Genomic DNA, 16,635 nt, shown 5'->3' with positions numbered 1-16,635 from the left:
AAGGAATTTATGAAAAAGATTTAGGAGTTTATGTTGACTCTGAAATGTCTTCATCTAGACAATGTGGGGAAGCTATAAAAAAAGGCCAACAAAATCTTTGGATATATAGTGAACAGTGTTGAATTTAAATCAAAGAAAGTAATGCTAGAACTTTACAATGCATTAGTAAGACCTCATCTAGAATATTGTGTTCAGTTCTGGTCCCCTCACTACAAAAAGGATATTGCTGATCTAGAAAGAGTGCAAAGAAAAGTGACCAGAATTATTCCTGGTTTAAAAGGCATGTCATATACAGACTGTCTTAAAGAACTGAATCTATTCAGTCTTGAACAAAGAAGACTACCCAGCAATTTGATTCAACGTCGACCCAAGGGACTTTTTTTGACCTGAAAAAAGAAACAAGGACCAGGGTTCACAAATGAAGATTAGATAAATGGGCATTCAGAACAGAAAATAGGAGGCACTTTTTTACACTGAGAATTGTGGGAGTCTGGAACCAATTCCCCAATAATGTTGTTGAAGCTGACACCCTGTGAATTTCAAGAAGCTGCTTCATGAGATTCTGGGATCAATAAGCCACTAACAACCAAATGAGCAAGATGGGCTGAATGGCGTCCTCTCGTTTGTAAATGTTCTTATGCTCTTATGCTGACCTTTGCCAAGCCATGTTTTAACATAATTTTCAGGTTGGAACAATACCAGCAATGGACGATTAATCTGAGGAACAGGAGCGGCAAGCACTAGTTTCTTCTTTCCATTTTGCCGTTTGGGTTGTGAAAAGAAACTAGTCATTTTAAAGTATATTGTTACACTTTTGTCATTCAATTCATGAAACAGGAAAGCTGTTTCTTTATTGCACATGTCATTGAAGTACATCGTTATTTTTTGCAGCAAAAATATTTTTTATTTCATACGGTTCATCATTTGCAAACGTGTATAACTCTCACCTGTCAGACACAAAGGTACTGGATCTGGAACTACTCACATTTTTTGAGTAACAACCTGTAAGAGGTTTTTAGGGTCTTTAATTAAATGGAATAAAATGTTTTATTACTCAACACAAAACAATGTGCTCCCTCATTTGCCCTGCTTTACACAATTGATTTAATATAGAACTTGTCATGATCAAACTTAAACCACTCATATTTTATCTGTGATATTTTGTCTCACCTTTCTTTTATGCTTTTGATATAAAATCAGTTTGATTTCAGATTTTCTCCTTTCCTTAGAAATGTGTAATCCCTGCACTTGTAGGATTGTCATCCTGGGCTAGATTTAACCTCTGATTACAAAAAGACATATCTCATTGAACACTGTGGTAAGTCTTAAGATAGGTAAGTACAAAAAGATGATGTCAGCAACAGTAGTTCTGACCTCAGCTCACAGCCACAGTGGTCTTGGTGTTTCATTTACTGTATTAAATTAATGTTGCAGTAAGCTTTTTACGGAAATTAAAAAAAAAAAGATGATGTGTCTAAAAGTAGAAAAACATGTCGAAAAGCAATAGGCTATTGAGTACATCCCAGAAGACACTGCTGTGTGTGACACCTGGCAGACCGTATCCTACAACCTGAGAAGCCACTGTCTGTAAAGGTTAGCTTGGTGGAATTCTCTAGTGAGAATAAGTGAGACTTTTATTGGGGAGCACCGCTACTACCTGACCAGAACTAATAAAGATGCTAATTCTGGGACTGAAGCTAAAAATGTAAACACACCATCAAGCTTTGGAGTTGCCCATATTAGTTCATAGTGAAGTATTATTTCAAGTTATCTGTGAAGATTTGAAACAGTACAGTAAGCTACAATACATACAGGTATTGTCATTAATTACGGAATATGTACATGATACTGGCTGTTTAATAGACGAACCATGATAAATGTGGTGTAACAGGGTACTCCCTGCCCTGTGACTACTTTATGTTTGGTGTTATTTTGCATTTGTATTTGTTATATTATTATTATCTAAAGGTACGGTCTTGTGTGTGAACGTTGTTTGTTGTTAATTATTTTACAGCATGGATGGGGTTAAAATTCCCCAGCCAGGCTAAACTCATGCAGAATCTCCAAACTGATTCATTTATTGCTAATCCGGAAACGGTCACATTTTTAAAAACCATCAGCTTTAGCTGAACAGGGTTAGTGTGTTCAGAGGCGAAACGAGAAAAAGAATAAATCTAGAAAGCAATTGCTACCAGTGCTGGTTTTATACCAGCACGATACTTGTCTGTTCCGTGTCTGTATTGTTCATCTGTTTTGGCCACCATGCCGTTTTGTTTAAGGGTTTTGTTTTGTTTGTTATATCTATTTACTTTGAAATAAATCTGTGCTGCAGCGCATTCAACCCCAGTTACTGTGTCCTGCATTTCCTGGTCTGAAGTCACCCGCAAGCCATCTTGCCACACAGGGTTACAAACATATAGCGTGAGACGTCCCAGCATGTGGCTAAAACTGTTTAAATACCTTACCTGTATTTTTATTTAAATTGTTAACATCCTGACAACTTTTTACACTTACAACTTTAAAGTGTGTTTCAAAGCTCTTTTCAAAACTGTCGCTCTGGTGCACTGATAGTGTAAGGATTATTGCCCATCTTGTCAAACAGGTGACACAGCAATAACGATCCATGATGTGGTACGGAACTGAAAAGCCACTGCATTTGTTAAGTTTTATTTATTTTTTTTAATCGCTCTTCCTGTACTGATTTGAGGACAGATCTCAAACCCCAGTGCACTAGAGCATTTTGAAAAGAGCTTTTAAAGTTATAAGTGTAAAAAGTTGTCAGGATGTTAACAATGAAAAGAAAAATGACAGGTACATTATTTAAACAGTTGTAGCAACCCATGGGGATGTATAACGCTATATTTTTTAACTCCCTGCTACATTCTTTGAGCATAATACAAATGTCTGGAAATTTTACGCCACGTGGATTAAGGAGCAAGGTTCCAGAAACGTAAATAGAATTTCAATAAAAAGCTAAATTGTTTCAAGATGTTTGGGGAGGAAAATGTTCTATTTAATTAGAAAGAAAGTCCTCAGAGTCCCCTGATGAATTAATATTTTATTTTACTTCAACACATTAACAATCTTTGTTTTGGGTGTGGGTTGTGCAAATGATACCAGTCAGTAAAAACTGAACCACACACAAAAGACACCCCACATACTGTAACTGTGATCTAGGGTCAAATTCTGAAACCTTGCTGCTTGAGGAGTCTTTTCTGCCACAGTTGTACACTGCAGGTGACTATTGGGAAAAAGCCTTCCTTCAGAAACTCACTTTTTAATAATAAACAGAAACACATGTAATCAAATTAAAATTGATTTTAAGTGATTTAAGTGATTTTTTCAAAAGTGCTCATTCGTGATCGACAGTATATAAAAAATGCATATCTGCTATTTGATTCTTTCAAAAGTGCACGTTTGCGATCGGCAGGATATAACACATGGACGTGCACAGCAGGTAAGATTTATGGATTTCTTCTGCAGATGCAAACATCAATGGGGCTGCTTACATTTTTATTTCTGGTTGTCTTTTTTTCGATAATTGCTGGGGTCACCTGGGGCGGGTCTCTTCAATTATAGGAAAACAAGAAAACCAGAACACTGCACGAAAATATTTTCAAGGGAAAATTGTTCCAAGGGGAAATTGTTCCTATGTACATCTCTATGAAGGGTTAAGCAGAAACTGGAGTAGAGGCTAACACCAAACACATAGAACAGGCTATCAAACAAGTAAGTCAGGGTTAAAGAATTCATTTGTATCTGTTCCACTAGTTTTATTAACTAACTGCTACAAATTGGGGGTAAAAGAAGCCACTGTCCTTGTCTAATTGCCTTGTGTTAAGTATTTCTGGTGTAAAGCTATTTATCCAATAATAATGCTAAAATATGATCCTTTGATTTTCTGTCTAAACAAACTGCTGAGCCGTGCTGGCAGTTCATTCTGTTCACAATGTAGCCGGTATCAGAGTTAACCTTTCATAGGGATGCACACACATACATTCCTTATGAACAGTTTTAACTTGAAAACGTTTCTGTGTGTTGTGTTCTGGTTGTCTCTTGTTTTACATACCGAAGAGACTCAATCCTTTCATAGACTGTTAGGAAACACTTAATACTAAATACTTAATACAATAAAACTGGAAGTGCAAATGAAACAGCCGCCCCATTGGTGTTTGCATCTCCAGCAGCATAAGAACATGAGAAAGGTTACAAACGAGAGGAGGCCATTCGGCCCATCTTGCTCGTTTGGTTGTTAGTAGCTTATTGATCCCAGAATCTCATCAAGCAGCTTCTTGAAGGATCCCAGGGTGTCTGCCTCAACAACATTACTGGGGAGTTGGTTCCAGACTCCCACAATTCTTTAAAAAAGTGGCTCCTATTTTCTGTTCTGAATGCCCCTTTATCTAATCTTCATTTGTGACCCCTGGTCCTTGTTTCTTTTTTCAGGTCGATAAAGTCCCCTGGGTCGGCATTGTCAATACCTTTTAGAATTTTGAATGATTGAATCAGATCGACGCGTAGTCTTCTTTGTTCAAGACTGAATAGACTCAATTATTTTAGTCTGTCTGCATATGACATGCCTTTTAAACCAGGAATAATTCGCTCTTCTTTGCACTCTTTTTAGAGCAGCAGTATCCATTTTATAGTGAGGTGACCAGAACTGAACACAATATTCAAGATGAGGTCTTACTAATGCATTGTACAGTTTTAACATTACTTCCCTTGATTTAAATTCAACACTTTTCAATATATATCCAAGAATCTTGTTGCCCCCTTTCTTTATAGCTTCCCCACATTGTCTATATTAAGACATTTCTGAGTCAACATAAACTTCTAGATCTTTGTCATAGAGTCCTTCTTCAATTTCAGTATCTCCCATATGGTATTAATATGTATTTTTATTGCCTGCCTGCAGTACTTTACACATTAATCATTTGCCATGTGTCTGCCCAGTTCTGTATGCTGTATAGATCAAATTTAACAAGTTTTTACAAATTTAACAAGTTTGCTTACTATACCAGAATCTAAATCATTAATATAGATTAGGAAGAGCAGAGGACCTAATACTGATCCCTGTGGTACTCCACTGGTTACCTGGCTCCATTTTGAGGCTTCTCTTTGACACTGGCACTATAAAGTGATTGAAGATAAGAACGGGATTTCATAAATATCACCTCTTGTGAACTTCCTTTTATTATATAGTGTAGATCACAAATGTGCAATTTTCAAAGAAACACATAAACAAATATGCGTTTTTATTTTAAAACAATATATAATGGTGTTTTCAGATAGTGTTACCCTATCTTGGTCATTCCACAGGGAGGGTGTAATAGACCTAATCTCTTCAACAGTTTATTTCCTGTTATTAACCGGACAGCGGCTCCCCCTATAACTGACACGCTTTCAGCCAGTAACACGCAGTGACCCAGACACGGCGGAGGTGAAATGACCAGGGAAATGTAAGTGTAACAGATTTCATGGCTTGTAAACCGAAAGCTTTCTGATGTAGTCGCAGTACCAGAGATCGTGTTTTACAATGGGAATTAATCCTGGCTAATAGAAGTAATGATTTTCAGTTTAAAATGTCGGGGCACAGGTGTGTCCCACAATTTGAGGACCTAATCCTCAACATTCATGTTCCCAGTCATTGACCAATGAGCCTTTACCAAACCATAAGTACAGTCAATAATGAATATTAAATAATAATAACGGTATATGTTGCATAAACTGCGTTTGTAAACACAATGAAATAAATACTCTACATATAGACAGGTATATTATTAATACTGCGAGACCGAGGTTACGGACAATTAGCGCCCTCTTCTGGCTCTAACCAGAGCTTTTTTCCCATTGGGATCACGTGTGGCTGACAGAGGCAGAAGCAGCAACGGCGAGTCTCTCCGCACTGACAGCCAGATTTCCACTCGCTTTCCAGAGCCCGTTTGCACAGAGACACACGGCCATGGCGGGGCTTTACTGAGGGAGAACAGAATAGCAACGCCGTTTGTTCATACCCGCTGCGTTCTGCTGCTTATCTGCGGGAAAAGGACTGCATTAAAGACTTGGATTAAAAAAAAAAAAAAAAGCAATAGAGGTTTAGTAAAGCAGAAAGAATGGCCGACCGTGATAGCCTACCGCTTCCTCTGGAGGTGAGAGCCAGACTCGCCGAGCTGGAGCTGGAATTATCCGAAGGTAAACGATTTGATCTGGAATTAATCTTCTCTTGCCCTTTCCTTTTCCCGCTATTTAATTGTCACCCCGCACGGCTCTTGAAACCAATCTAGCAATCTGCATGATTTTTTTTTTTTTTCCAGTGTATAAAAGAATGTAACAACTAAACGCGAAAGGATCCAATTCGGGTGCATCATGCTTGCATCCAAGAGGGCAGTCTGTAGAATACTGTTATTAAATTATATTTGGATATGCATTTTTCGTTGACCTTGGAATTGCAGTATTAAGACGTTCTGCTTCCCTACACTGGAATTCACTTCCAGACCAACTGCTTCTTGCAATCATACATTGATGATGTTATTGCTGTGGTAACAGGATAATGTTACGATTTGCATTTGTGAGCCCAAGTCGTTTTGTGACCCTATCTATTTAGTTTTATGTTTGAATGTGTATATAATATATCCGTATGCATTGACTATAGTCATATTTACAGCATACCCATTTCTGTAATTTGAATGCCGGATTGGCCGCGCTTATCCTTGGAGCGTTTTATTATATAAACGCAGCAGTGTGAATTTGATGTGGCTTTTTTGTGAGGATAGAGAGATGAAAAAAAAAAAAACAAAACCCGGCCTTTTCTCTACACTGTTGCTATTGCTTATTTTAACACAATCTTCACAGATATACCACTGCAGAGTGGGTGCTTCGTTTGACGGGCAAGTCGTTTTTTCATGGTGTCTTTTATTATAGGTGGGGGCATGAGGAATTATCCGCTGCTTGTGGGTTGAATGAAGTGAGCCATTTATGGAGAAAAAGTGTCCATTTGTTGCTCAGTTATTCAAATCCATTTGGAATATGGCATTGCCGGTATGTTATTGATAGCGCTCCTTAGCTTTTACATTACAGTGAAGGGAGTGTGCCATTTGTATTTAATTATTTAAAAATACATTATTATGCATTCTGGAATGGAAATACATGAGTTCTCCGGGCTGGAGAATATTTCTGTTTACAAAATGGGTTTCAAATTATATTAGATTGAAACATACACAAAGTGCATGATGTTTAGCACGTTTTTAAGACGTGTCATTGATTTATATCATGTGTCTTATTTTCATTTTTGTTTTTAGCAAAACAATTGAGTTTTCAAATGTCGTTTGTGATAATATGACAGCTCTGACTCTTGGCGGTTTTATTTATTTATTTATTTATTTATTGGGGGTGGTTATGGTATCTGATTGTACAGCGTGTTGCAATATAAACTGCTGAGAGGGACTGTGATATTTGACACTTGTTTATTGTTATCATCCTATTGGAATGCTGTTTAAAACACTATTTTATTAAAACAGTCCCAAGCAAGAAGTCATGCGCCCTTGTGATGAAAATCTGAACTTGATTCGGGACCGCTTGTTGTCTTTGGTAACGGTCTCCGAGGCGCATTGCAGGAAAGTGCACAGTGTTTCCAGTGCCGAATCCAGCGCCTGGACAAGGGCGTTCATTTTTATTGCAGTTTTATAACGTCGCTTTTATGGGAGACCAGGAGAATTAACCGCTTCAGTGCTGGATTTTATGATTGCATTTCATTTATGTTGAGTTGTGTAATGCATTTATTGGGCTTGTTTTTACGAGTGTGTTGCACAAAACCACCAAGAAAATAATACTTTTCAGTGGAATTATTGGGGATATAATAATTTTGATGTTTCTGGCTTACCACGAAGACTGAACCGTACATTTGTATTAAGCAGTACAGTTGATTAGGAATACCATTCACAAATACAATTTTAATGTTTTATATATAAAACATTAAGGGATGGCTAGAGACAGGTGCCATTGAAAGTACAGTTTCTTGGTTATTCTCCATTGGATAAACATTCAGATCAGCAGTACATGTTGTGTGTAAGTATACCTGAGCAAGCTGCTACCAGGTCTTGTAGTATGGTTGCTAAGCACCAGGTAGTCTCATGAGTGAGACAGTGGAAGCCATCCTGAATCAAAAGTACAGTTCATTTGGTACTAGGCGAGACAGTACTTAAGTTGTTGATTCTTCAGACAGTTCTGCTTTCTGCTAGCCACTGTAAATGGCTTCATGGTTCACCAGGGTGATTTCTGCTGTATGGATGAGTAGCAGCACACAATCACAGACATCAGCCGAGCCAGCTTGTTTGACAAAGGCTTGCAAAACACTGCTTCCTTTATTGTGTGCTTTTTTAAAATGCTAACGCTCACACACGTCAGCCCTATGCCGTAGCACAGAGATGGAAATAAGATTGCATAGCAGTAACTCAGCCATTAATGTTTGGCTTTGTTTAAAGAGTGTCAGTTGTTACTAAGCTCCTTGTAAAATCTGGAGTGGCTCTAACTGCAAAGCATTGAGAGGTTATTTCAATTCCTGTTAGAAGAAAAAAATCTTGCCTTTCTGTTCAGACAGACAAAGCACTGATTAAAAAAAAAAAGTAAAGAATAAAATTTAAATGCTTGGTGGTCCAATGGCTAAAGAAAAGGGCTTGATAGGATGAGACGTAAAACTGAAATCCTATTGTAAGTGGCTGCAGCCATTGATAATGCATAGCTCACCCCTAGTCTCTAAGTCTTTGGATAAAGTATCTGGTAAATGAATAATGCATGATGATGATGATGATAATAATGAATAATGGTCAGTACTGTGAGTGTAAAGATCATGACTGTCTTGCAGTAGTGTGGAACACGCCTTCTGTTTTGCTACAGGCTGTTCTTTACCTCCTTTACTGGATCAGTAATGACTGGCGAAGGACTGACCTGCTGAACAGTATTGCTTCAGTACATCACTCTTGTGCTGCTGTTTAAATGTTCAACTTAAATGAAACTTGTCTAGCTGCATTTTAAAATATATACCAATGTGAGAACATGAATTCACGAAACCTGTCTCCGTCCGTACTATTAAATCTTTAATGAACTCCATCAGTGACATTTCTCAGTATGTCCCCATTGCAGATGAAATTCATTAATATAATCTGAAGTTGGGTGTACTGATATGGGCTGCTCCTGCTGCTTTGCCTGACCTGTACAGTTTAATGATATTTTTCCTTTTTTTTTTTTTTTTGCACAATACCCTAATTGCCTGTGTCATTAACACATAATCACAGACACATCTGGCTCAGTTTATTGGTAATGCTGGGGTAGATTCTAAGGATTGGGTTAACATTTTAAAAGTGATCACAAACCTGGCCCTGTATGTTTCATCTTGATTTTTAAAGGCTAAATCTTCAAAACTTTTTTATTTTCCTTTTGATCATTAGAAACAGCTTTTACTTGTTAACTTGGAAAAAAATAAGTACTTGTTGGATATGCAGTTCCATCTCCAATTTTAAAACTGCTGCCATTATGCAGCATTTTTTATTTTCTCTGGCGGACTACAACTGATATGGAGCCATGCCTGATCGAGGCACTCAGACTTGGCTCTCCTTAGGGTTCTGGGCAGACTGGCAGTGCACAGAATCCAACTTGGTCACAAGATACAGAGGCTTCAGATCACTTGGGTGTTGAGGCTCTGCAATGTATTTGTTATTGTCTGAATCGTAATGGCATGTTCCATTGTCATCATCCTATAGTGGATGCCCCTTCTAAGCTAACAGGTCTTTTGAATCTTGAATGTTTCACTGTAATAATGTCTTCATTTCTAGCATCTAATGCAATCTAGTCCTCCCACACCCTGCTCTAAAAACTCTTTACCTAGAATGTAATCCACACTGCGTTGCATGTCGATGCTAAATGCATGCGAGAGTCACTCTGTTTTAAAATAGAAATTATATAGGGAGAAGCATTCGAATAGCTGAGCAAACACTGCTTAAACTGGATTCAGTGACAAAACTGTAGCCCACCAACTCTGCAATAAACATATTTGTGTAACATAATTTCTAAATGGCTGCATTAAAAAGATACCAAGCAAAGGAAACCATAATTGTGTGAAATCAAAAAATAAATTAAAATGATTTACCAGGTTCATAAGAACACAAGAAAGTTTACAAACGAGAGGAGGCCATTCGTTTGCTTGTTAGTAGCTTATTGATCAGAATCTCATCAAGCAGCTTCTTGAAGGATCCCAGGGTGTCAGCTTCAACATTATCATCGGGGACTTGGTTCCAGACTCTGACAATTTTTTGTGTAAAGAAGTGCCTCCTATTTTCTGTTATGAATGCCCCTTTATCTAATCTCCATTTGTGACCCCCCTGGTCCTTATTTCTTTTTTCAGGTCAAAAAAGGCCCCGGGATCTCATTAGGCCAAGTTACATTTTTTGCTTTTCTTGAGATATCTGTTTCTCGTGAAATAAATGTGGACATGGTGCCTTTTTGTGTTTACATGTAAAGCCTCTCATTTCCCTTTGGAACGCCTATTTTTCCCCGAATGCCATGCAAATGAAGGGGGGGGGGGGGTAAATTAGCCATGCTGACGGCACACTTAGATTCTTATACTGTTAACCATGAAAGTCCCCAAAATACTGTTTACATGAGCAGAGAACAGTTTCACGAGAGAGAATCCACGTGTCATCGTGCTTGATCTAAATGGTTACTAAAGATGTGGTTTGCTGATGGATAGTGCCTGCATTCATAATACTATGTTTTAGTGTTGTTACCCACACTGCTTATCGCACATCATCTGTCTGTGTGTGTGTGTGCGCCCAGTTTATTAATAATAAACTAGGCCAAATCTGAGTGGTCATTGAACAGGTGTTTGGGCTTTTGCAAGGGAGGGGGCCGATACTACTGAAGTGAACACGAGCTTGTTCCCCAAATCATTACATCCTGCACAGTCTGTGCCAGGACCATAAGGAGATGCTCAGGCAGGCAGAGGAACAGCTATCTCAGCCTCCAGCAAGAATTGCACAACAGCGATATGAAGAGGATCCTGCTATTAGAGATGCACGGCTATCTTTATTTTTGTAACCCGACTGTACTTTTATTTTGTATCACATTTTTGTTTCAATAGCTTGTTTTGTATCTCTTTATACCAAATATAGCATCCTCATGTGTGCTGCACTTGTGTGACTGCTTCTGCTTATTAAAGAATTGGAATATTGAGTAGTATTGTTGATTCCCAAGAAATACGTCGCGGAAATGCCACACCGCATATTATTTGGAGAGTGGGTTAAACCATGTTCGTGTTGTGCATGGTATCAAGCTGCCTCGTCATATCCTTTTCTTCCCATATGGATATTAGCACCCGAGCCTCTTCATTGCTCCATCGGACATAAGTGGAGGATGGACACGGGGTTTGCTCAGACATAAGTAACTAGGAGAAATTGCATGGGAGTATAGTTATACACATATAAGCATAGTACTTAGTATAAATTTACAATAATGACGTGTTGACAGTTGTTTGGAAAGCTATTTGCAAGTGTATTCTGCATTCACAAGCCCATGATGCAGTTTATGAAACATTTTTAGCAATAGTTTTTAACAGAAATTTGGTAAATACAATCTGTATGATACTTTATAAACACATGCTGTCTATGCGAAATGGGTGCATAGCAACTGAAGGCCCTAATCTCTGGAATGCTCTCCCACAGAAAATACAAGATTTAAATACTGTTGATATTTTTAAAAAGCAACTAAAAACACATTTTTTTAAAATGGCATTTGAGTCTGTGTAGGGCTGGCTGTTTATGTGTTGTACAGTACTGGTGCTGTGTGTCCTCTGTTTCTGGGCTAAACTTGTTGGGTGTCCTTGTTTTAATGTTTAACCTTCTTTGTGTCCATTTTTAATATCGTTGTGTATTGTTTTAAACTGTAAAGCGCTTTGAGATGTGCTATATGAATTGCGCTATAAAGAATACTACAAACAAAGCATTAATTTCCCTGCTGCCATCTTTGGACCATGTTAACTAACGTATTCCCATGGGACTTTTATATCAGCTTTAGGAAAGGACTTGAATAAGCTAATTAATGTTTTCACAAGAAACTCATGTTTACATGTGTAAGTGGGCGTTGATTTCACAAGCTTTTCCTGGAATCTCAGAAGAAATGGAGACTTTCTCGGTAAAATACTGAGACCGTTTTTTGGGACACTTTCACAAGCTTTCCCTGCCAAGTTTCACGCGTATTGTCAATTCACATGAAATAATCACACATATAAACTGGTCTATTGTCAATTACTGAATATTGAATGACCTGCCTTTTCAACCAGGAGTAATTCTTTCTAGAGCAGCAATATCTTTTTTGTGGTGAGGTGACCAGAAGTGAACACAATATTGTACATGAGGTCTTACTAATGCATTGTACAGTTTTAATGTTACTTCCCTTGATTTAAATTCATCATTTTTCACTGGTTAGCCAGGCTGCACAGGTGTAGTTCAGAGTTCTTTGAGAATTCAGGTTCTTGTAATTGTCTAACAGTAATTATTGGTGTATTGAGGGAACCGTGAATAAGTTGCAGTGAGGGCTAGGCCTAAGTGACGTCCTATGAATCCACAGGGGACCTTCGAAAACAACAGTCTGCCATTGATCTTTTTACAATCGACTCTGGGGTTTGGTTAAAATGAACGTAAATAATTTAAAACCAAAAGGTTATAAAGAACAGAGCTTCCATTTAACGATTGTTTGCAGTTTTGAATGCAACCCCCATGTCAGTTATCACCTTGTTTAGCTTTTTAATTGGGTCGACTGATTGATTTGATTCATTTATTCTCCAGTAGACCCTCTAGAAGGCTTCTCCATTCCAGGAAAACTATTGTCATGTTTTTTATGCAAGAATTTAAATTCTATATATTTTTGCCCATAATGCATACCACCACCTACCTAAAATCTGGAAGTTTGCAAATGAACGAGGATTGATATCAGAATAACATTATCTTCATGTCTGAAAGTGAATGCCCCTGACATTGGAACCTAAAGTTTCATCCTTTAAGTCAGCCATGAAGAATCACAAAGCAGCCTACTGAGATGGTTTCTGTCATCTTTAAACTGTTAAATTTACAGTCAGCTATTGCTTTTAACATGGAGCACTGTCTAAAGCAGACGATAGCTAGGAGAGCTCTAAACTTATGTTGTAGAGCATCGTTCAAAAACCTGCAAGATGTCTGTGCTACACAGTCCCACCTTGCATTAGTTTAAGCTTTCCTCCATGGAGACCAAAAAACCCTGGTCTTTGTGTAGCAGGATTCAAATGACTAATTTGTTTATTAATGTGCTGTGACACACTGTAGTTTTTTGTGCAAGCTTGTCCATCATTTCTTTCCAATGGAATGCAAAGGCCTGTTATTTTGTTAAAATCATTGTGGTTAGTTCTACAATTGTGATGTCCACATTTTGTGCTGGAGAAATAAATATTCTTTCATCTTTTAGTGCTTTAACCAACTGCCATTAAATAGTTTCTAAATATAGGGTGCACTTGCCTATGCAAACCAAATTCCATAACACGACGAAGACAGTTTGGAAGCGGTGCCCTCAGTTTGTTTAACTTTTGTATACAGACGCCCCAAACGCAAAGATAACTCTTTCATCTGTAGCAGTCAATATGTAAAAGAGGCATAGGTTAAATAAGTCATAACTATAACGTGTTTAGTGCTTACTGTACCAACACATTATAAAACTTATGACAAGTGTAAGACTTTTCTGGGAAAATGCACACATTCCTTTTGTAACAGATCTGTTTGATAACTTATAAGAACTGGATTGGAATCCCAGTGTATTTAGTGTTAGTCTTTACGTTTTATATATAAAAAAAGAAGATAACTGCAGGGAGAAGCTGTGAAACTTAACCGCTAAAAAAATAGATTTTATTGAAAAACAATTAGTCTCTGAATAGAACAGTATTTATATATTTTTGGTCTGTTTATTTTACCCTGTTTGCCTTTTGCATTAACACCCTGTCATAAACTCTGGCATGAATGTTGTTCTTGTGGAAATACTCTGACGAATCATTTCCGCTTCCATTTCTCACTGAAGTCAGAGTCCAGGCCCACATCCATATTGTCGGCATCAAAAGCCAAGTGAGGCGCTTCACATTGATTCTAAACACAAACCAAGCAGTCTAGAGTTGTACTTTTTACAAAGGAGAGTGTGATGCGATCCGGTCATCTTTAATTAATATGCCCCAATATGTTCAGGACCTGCATGTGAATGTCACTGCTGCCAAAGCCTCATAGGGAGGTGTGTTATGGGCTGGTCATTGTATTTCTATATTGCACCACCACTTCTCTTCGGTGCATGTTGTATGGGGTAGGAACTGTGGAATGAAATCACTATGTGGTGTTTTACAACACTCTGCTACATTGACAGCAGCTCCACTGTACCACTGCTAATGTTATTAAATGGCGCACACATGCACACCAGAATATGTTTATTGCAGAGTTGGTGGGCTGCAGTTTTTATTAACAGAGCCATGCATGTGTAAATACAGCCATTCTTAAATACACATCTGCACCAATAAAACCACTTTAGTTGGTGAAGGAACAGTAAATAAAACCAATCTTGCCAACCTCTGGAGCAATTGCTTGTTTCTGCTCTTATTCAAGGAAAAATACATGTGTGTGAACAAGGGTTTGCTTCTTATCTATTCATCAGAGCACCTAAACTATTGCTATGTTTACAGTGTGTGTGTGTGTCTACTATGACTTCCACAGTGTGTGTTTTCTATAGAATATTTCAATTGCATGAGGTAATACCAAGCATTTAAATTGCATGAGGTAATGCAGTTTTGAATACAGCTTTCATATTTAAAACGATGAATTCTGTAGTTGCTTGCTATGCAGTGTTTTTCTTCATGCTCTGTAACAGAACAAATCATGGCAGAAGCAAACCAGTGGGCAATGTAAACAAACTGGCCCATCAGCAAGGCTATCAGGTAGGTATCCACTAAAGAACCGGAAGAATTGTGACGGTGACAAACAAAAGGTTCACATACAATAATAATAATTTAAAAACAAATCTGAATTTTATGTGGTCAGTTGAAATGTGACAATGAATTGATGGGCACTGGAATTCTTCTTTGCGTGGGTGTGGGGGGGTATGTTTGTGTGTCTGCTTTTATCAAGGGGATCCAGGAAACCTGCTCCAGGTGGAGTTACTTAACACAAACATCATAAGGAAATGTTTCTGGGACTCTCAAATGATTTGATGTTGTAGGATTCCCTGGTTGTTTGACGTCTGATCTCCACACAGGCTGGTTGAGATTTGTGGCATTCTCTTGTTTTGGATTCATTAAGAAGCTGTTAATAATGTTTATAATATGTGGAACACTAATATGAGGGAGGTCTTAAAATGCAGAGGCCATCCTTGGCGTTCTAAATCCTGAAAATGCTTTGGCATCTCTTTCCTGGCATCTGCTTTTAGCTTCAATACTAGAAAGATAAACAACTGTGGAGCTTGCAAGATTTATTGTACTGTGAACTAAACATCGAGACACAGAACTATAGGGATAATGCCTGTGTATTACAAATGCATCTGTAATTCTTCATGATAAAATAATCACACGTAATGGTGCTGTTCAAACTCTATTTACAAGAGAGATACTGGTCAGCTTCTTAAAGGTCATGTGACAGTGACTTCATCTTGTTAATTCGTTCCAAATGTCCTGTCATGTGCCCTCTAGGGATTTTTACATCGCACTGCTTCCAAAACTGCTTCTATGACCCATAGCAAGACTCATGAATAGAACCGATTTTTACTTGACTTTTTTTTTTTTTTAATACAGAACTTTATGAGAGTCATATGAATGGACAAATAACCTAATCACTACATAGTTAACCTTACAAATTAAGCATACAACGAGTAAGTGGGCTTATTCAGATAGTTTAGTGTCATTGTAGCACAATCTAGTTTTCTCATTATTTTGCATGGTTTAATATTTGTTTGAGTTTTTGTCACAATCAGTAAATATTAAACAATACTTGTTTGCTATGTGAGTTTGCTTTATGGTTCAAAAACGCATTGTGCTGCTTTTAGAACAAGTAAGATTCTCATGGGACAGAAAAAGGCAAGCGTGTAATTTTGAAATGCCGTGTTTAAAATGTGCACAGCTTGCTGGAAATGTTGTAGTGAGATATATATATATATATATATATATATATATATATATATATATATATATATATATAGTGTGTGTGTGTGTGTTATATATTTTTTTGTTACGACTTTATGTGGAATGTAATAAACGAGAACCAAAATGGTGAGTTTTTTTCCCCCACGTTTGTTTTGTTTGAAGTGTTCAAAGTTAACATTTTTGTTAGTTTGCTTTTTCACCTACAGAAAGGCACAAGTAAACCTCATGTTATTAGTCTCCTACTTTATGAAAACTTTTCGATGGCCACAGTTTACTGTGAAAAAATGGCAATGGCAAGGAATGAAAAAAAGTTAAATAAAATGCTTTGCCAGCTTAATGTGCTGTTGATTTCAGGAATAAACAAAACAACGTTTAACTTGAGCTGCTATTTGGCATCCTTTGTTTTGTAGTTAATTCACTTGGGTAAAGCAAGGCCTGCACAACGTATTCTT

The 16,635-nt window shown here is 37.6% G+C and overlaps 1 protein-coding gene across 12 annotated transcripts in view; it reads left to right on the top strand.

Annotated features, from left to right (window-relative positions):
* The first annotated feature begins 5,878 nt into the window (after positions 1–5,878).
* Positions 5,879–16,635, top strand: part of LOC121310568 (disco-interacting protein 2 homolog C-like) — a 166,246-nt gene continuing 155,489 nt past the window's right edge. For all 12 annotated transcript variants that reach the window (XM_041243674.1, XM_041243677.1, XM_041243676.1 and 9 more), the window contains exon 1: positions 5,879–6,192. In XM_041243674.1, the coding sequence (XP_041099608.1) occupies positions 6,114–6,192 (79 nt within the window). In that variant the 5' untranslated portion in view covers positions 5,879–6,113. The remainder of the gene's footprint in view (positions 6,193–16,635) is intronic.

Source organism: Polyodon spathula, chromosome 3 (genome assembly GCF_017654505.1).
Source record: "Polyodon spathula isolate WHYD16114869_AA chromosome 3, ASM1765450v1, whole genome shotgun sequence".
NCBI classification, from domain to species: Eukaryota; Metazoa; Chordata; class Actinopteri; order Acipenseriformes; family Polyodontidae; genus Polyodon; species Polyodon spathula.
Note: the sequence above shows the minus strand (reverse complement) of the source record. Positions and strands in the feature narration are given on the sequence as shown.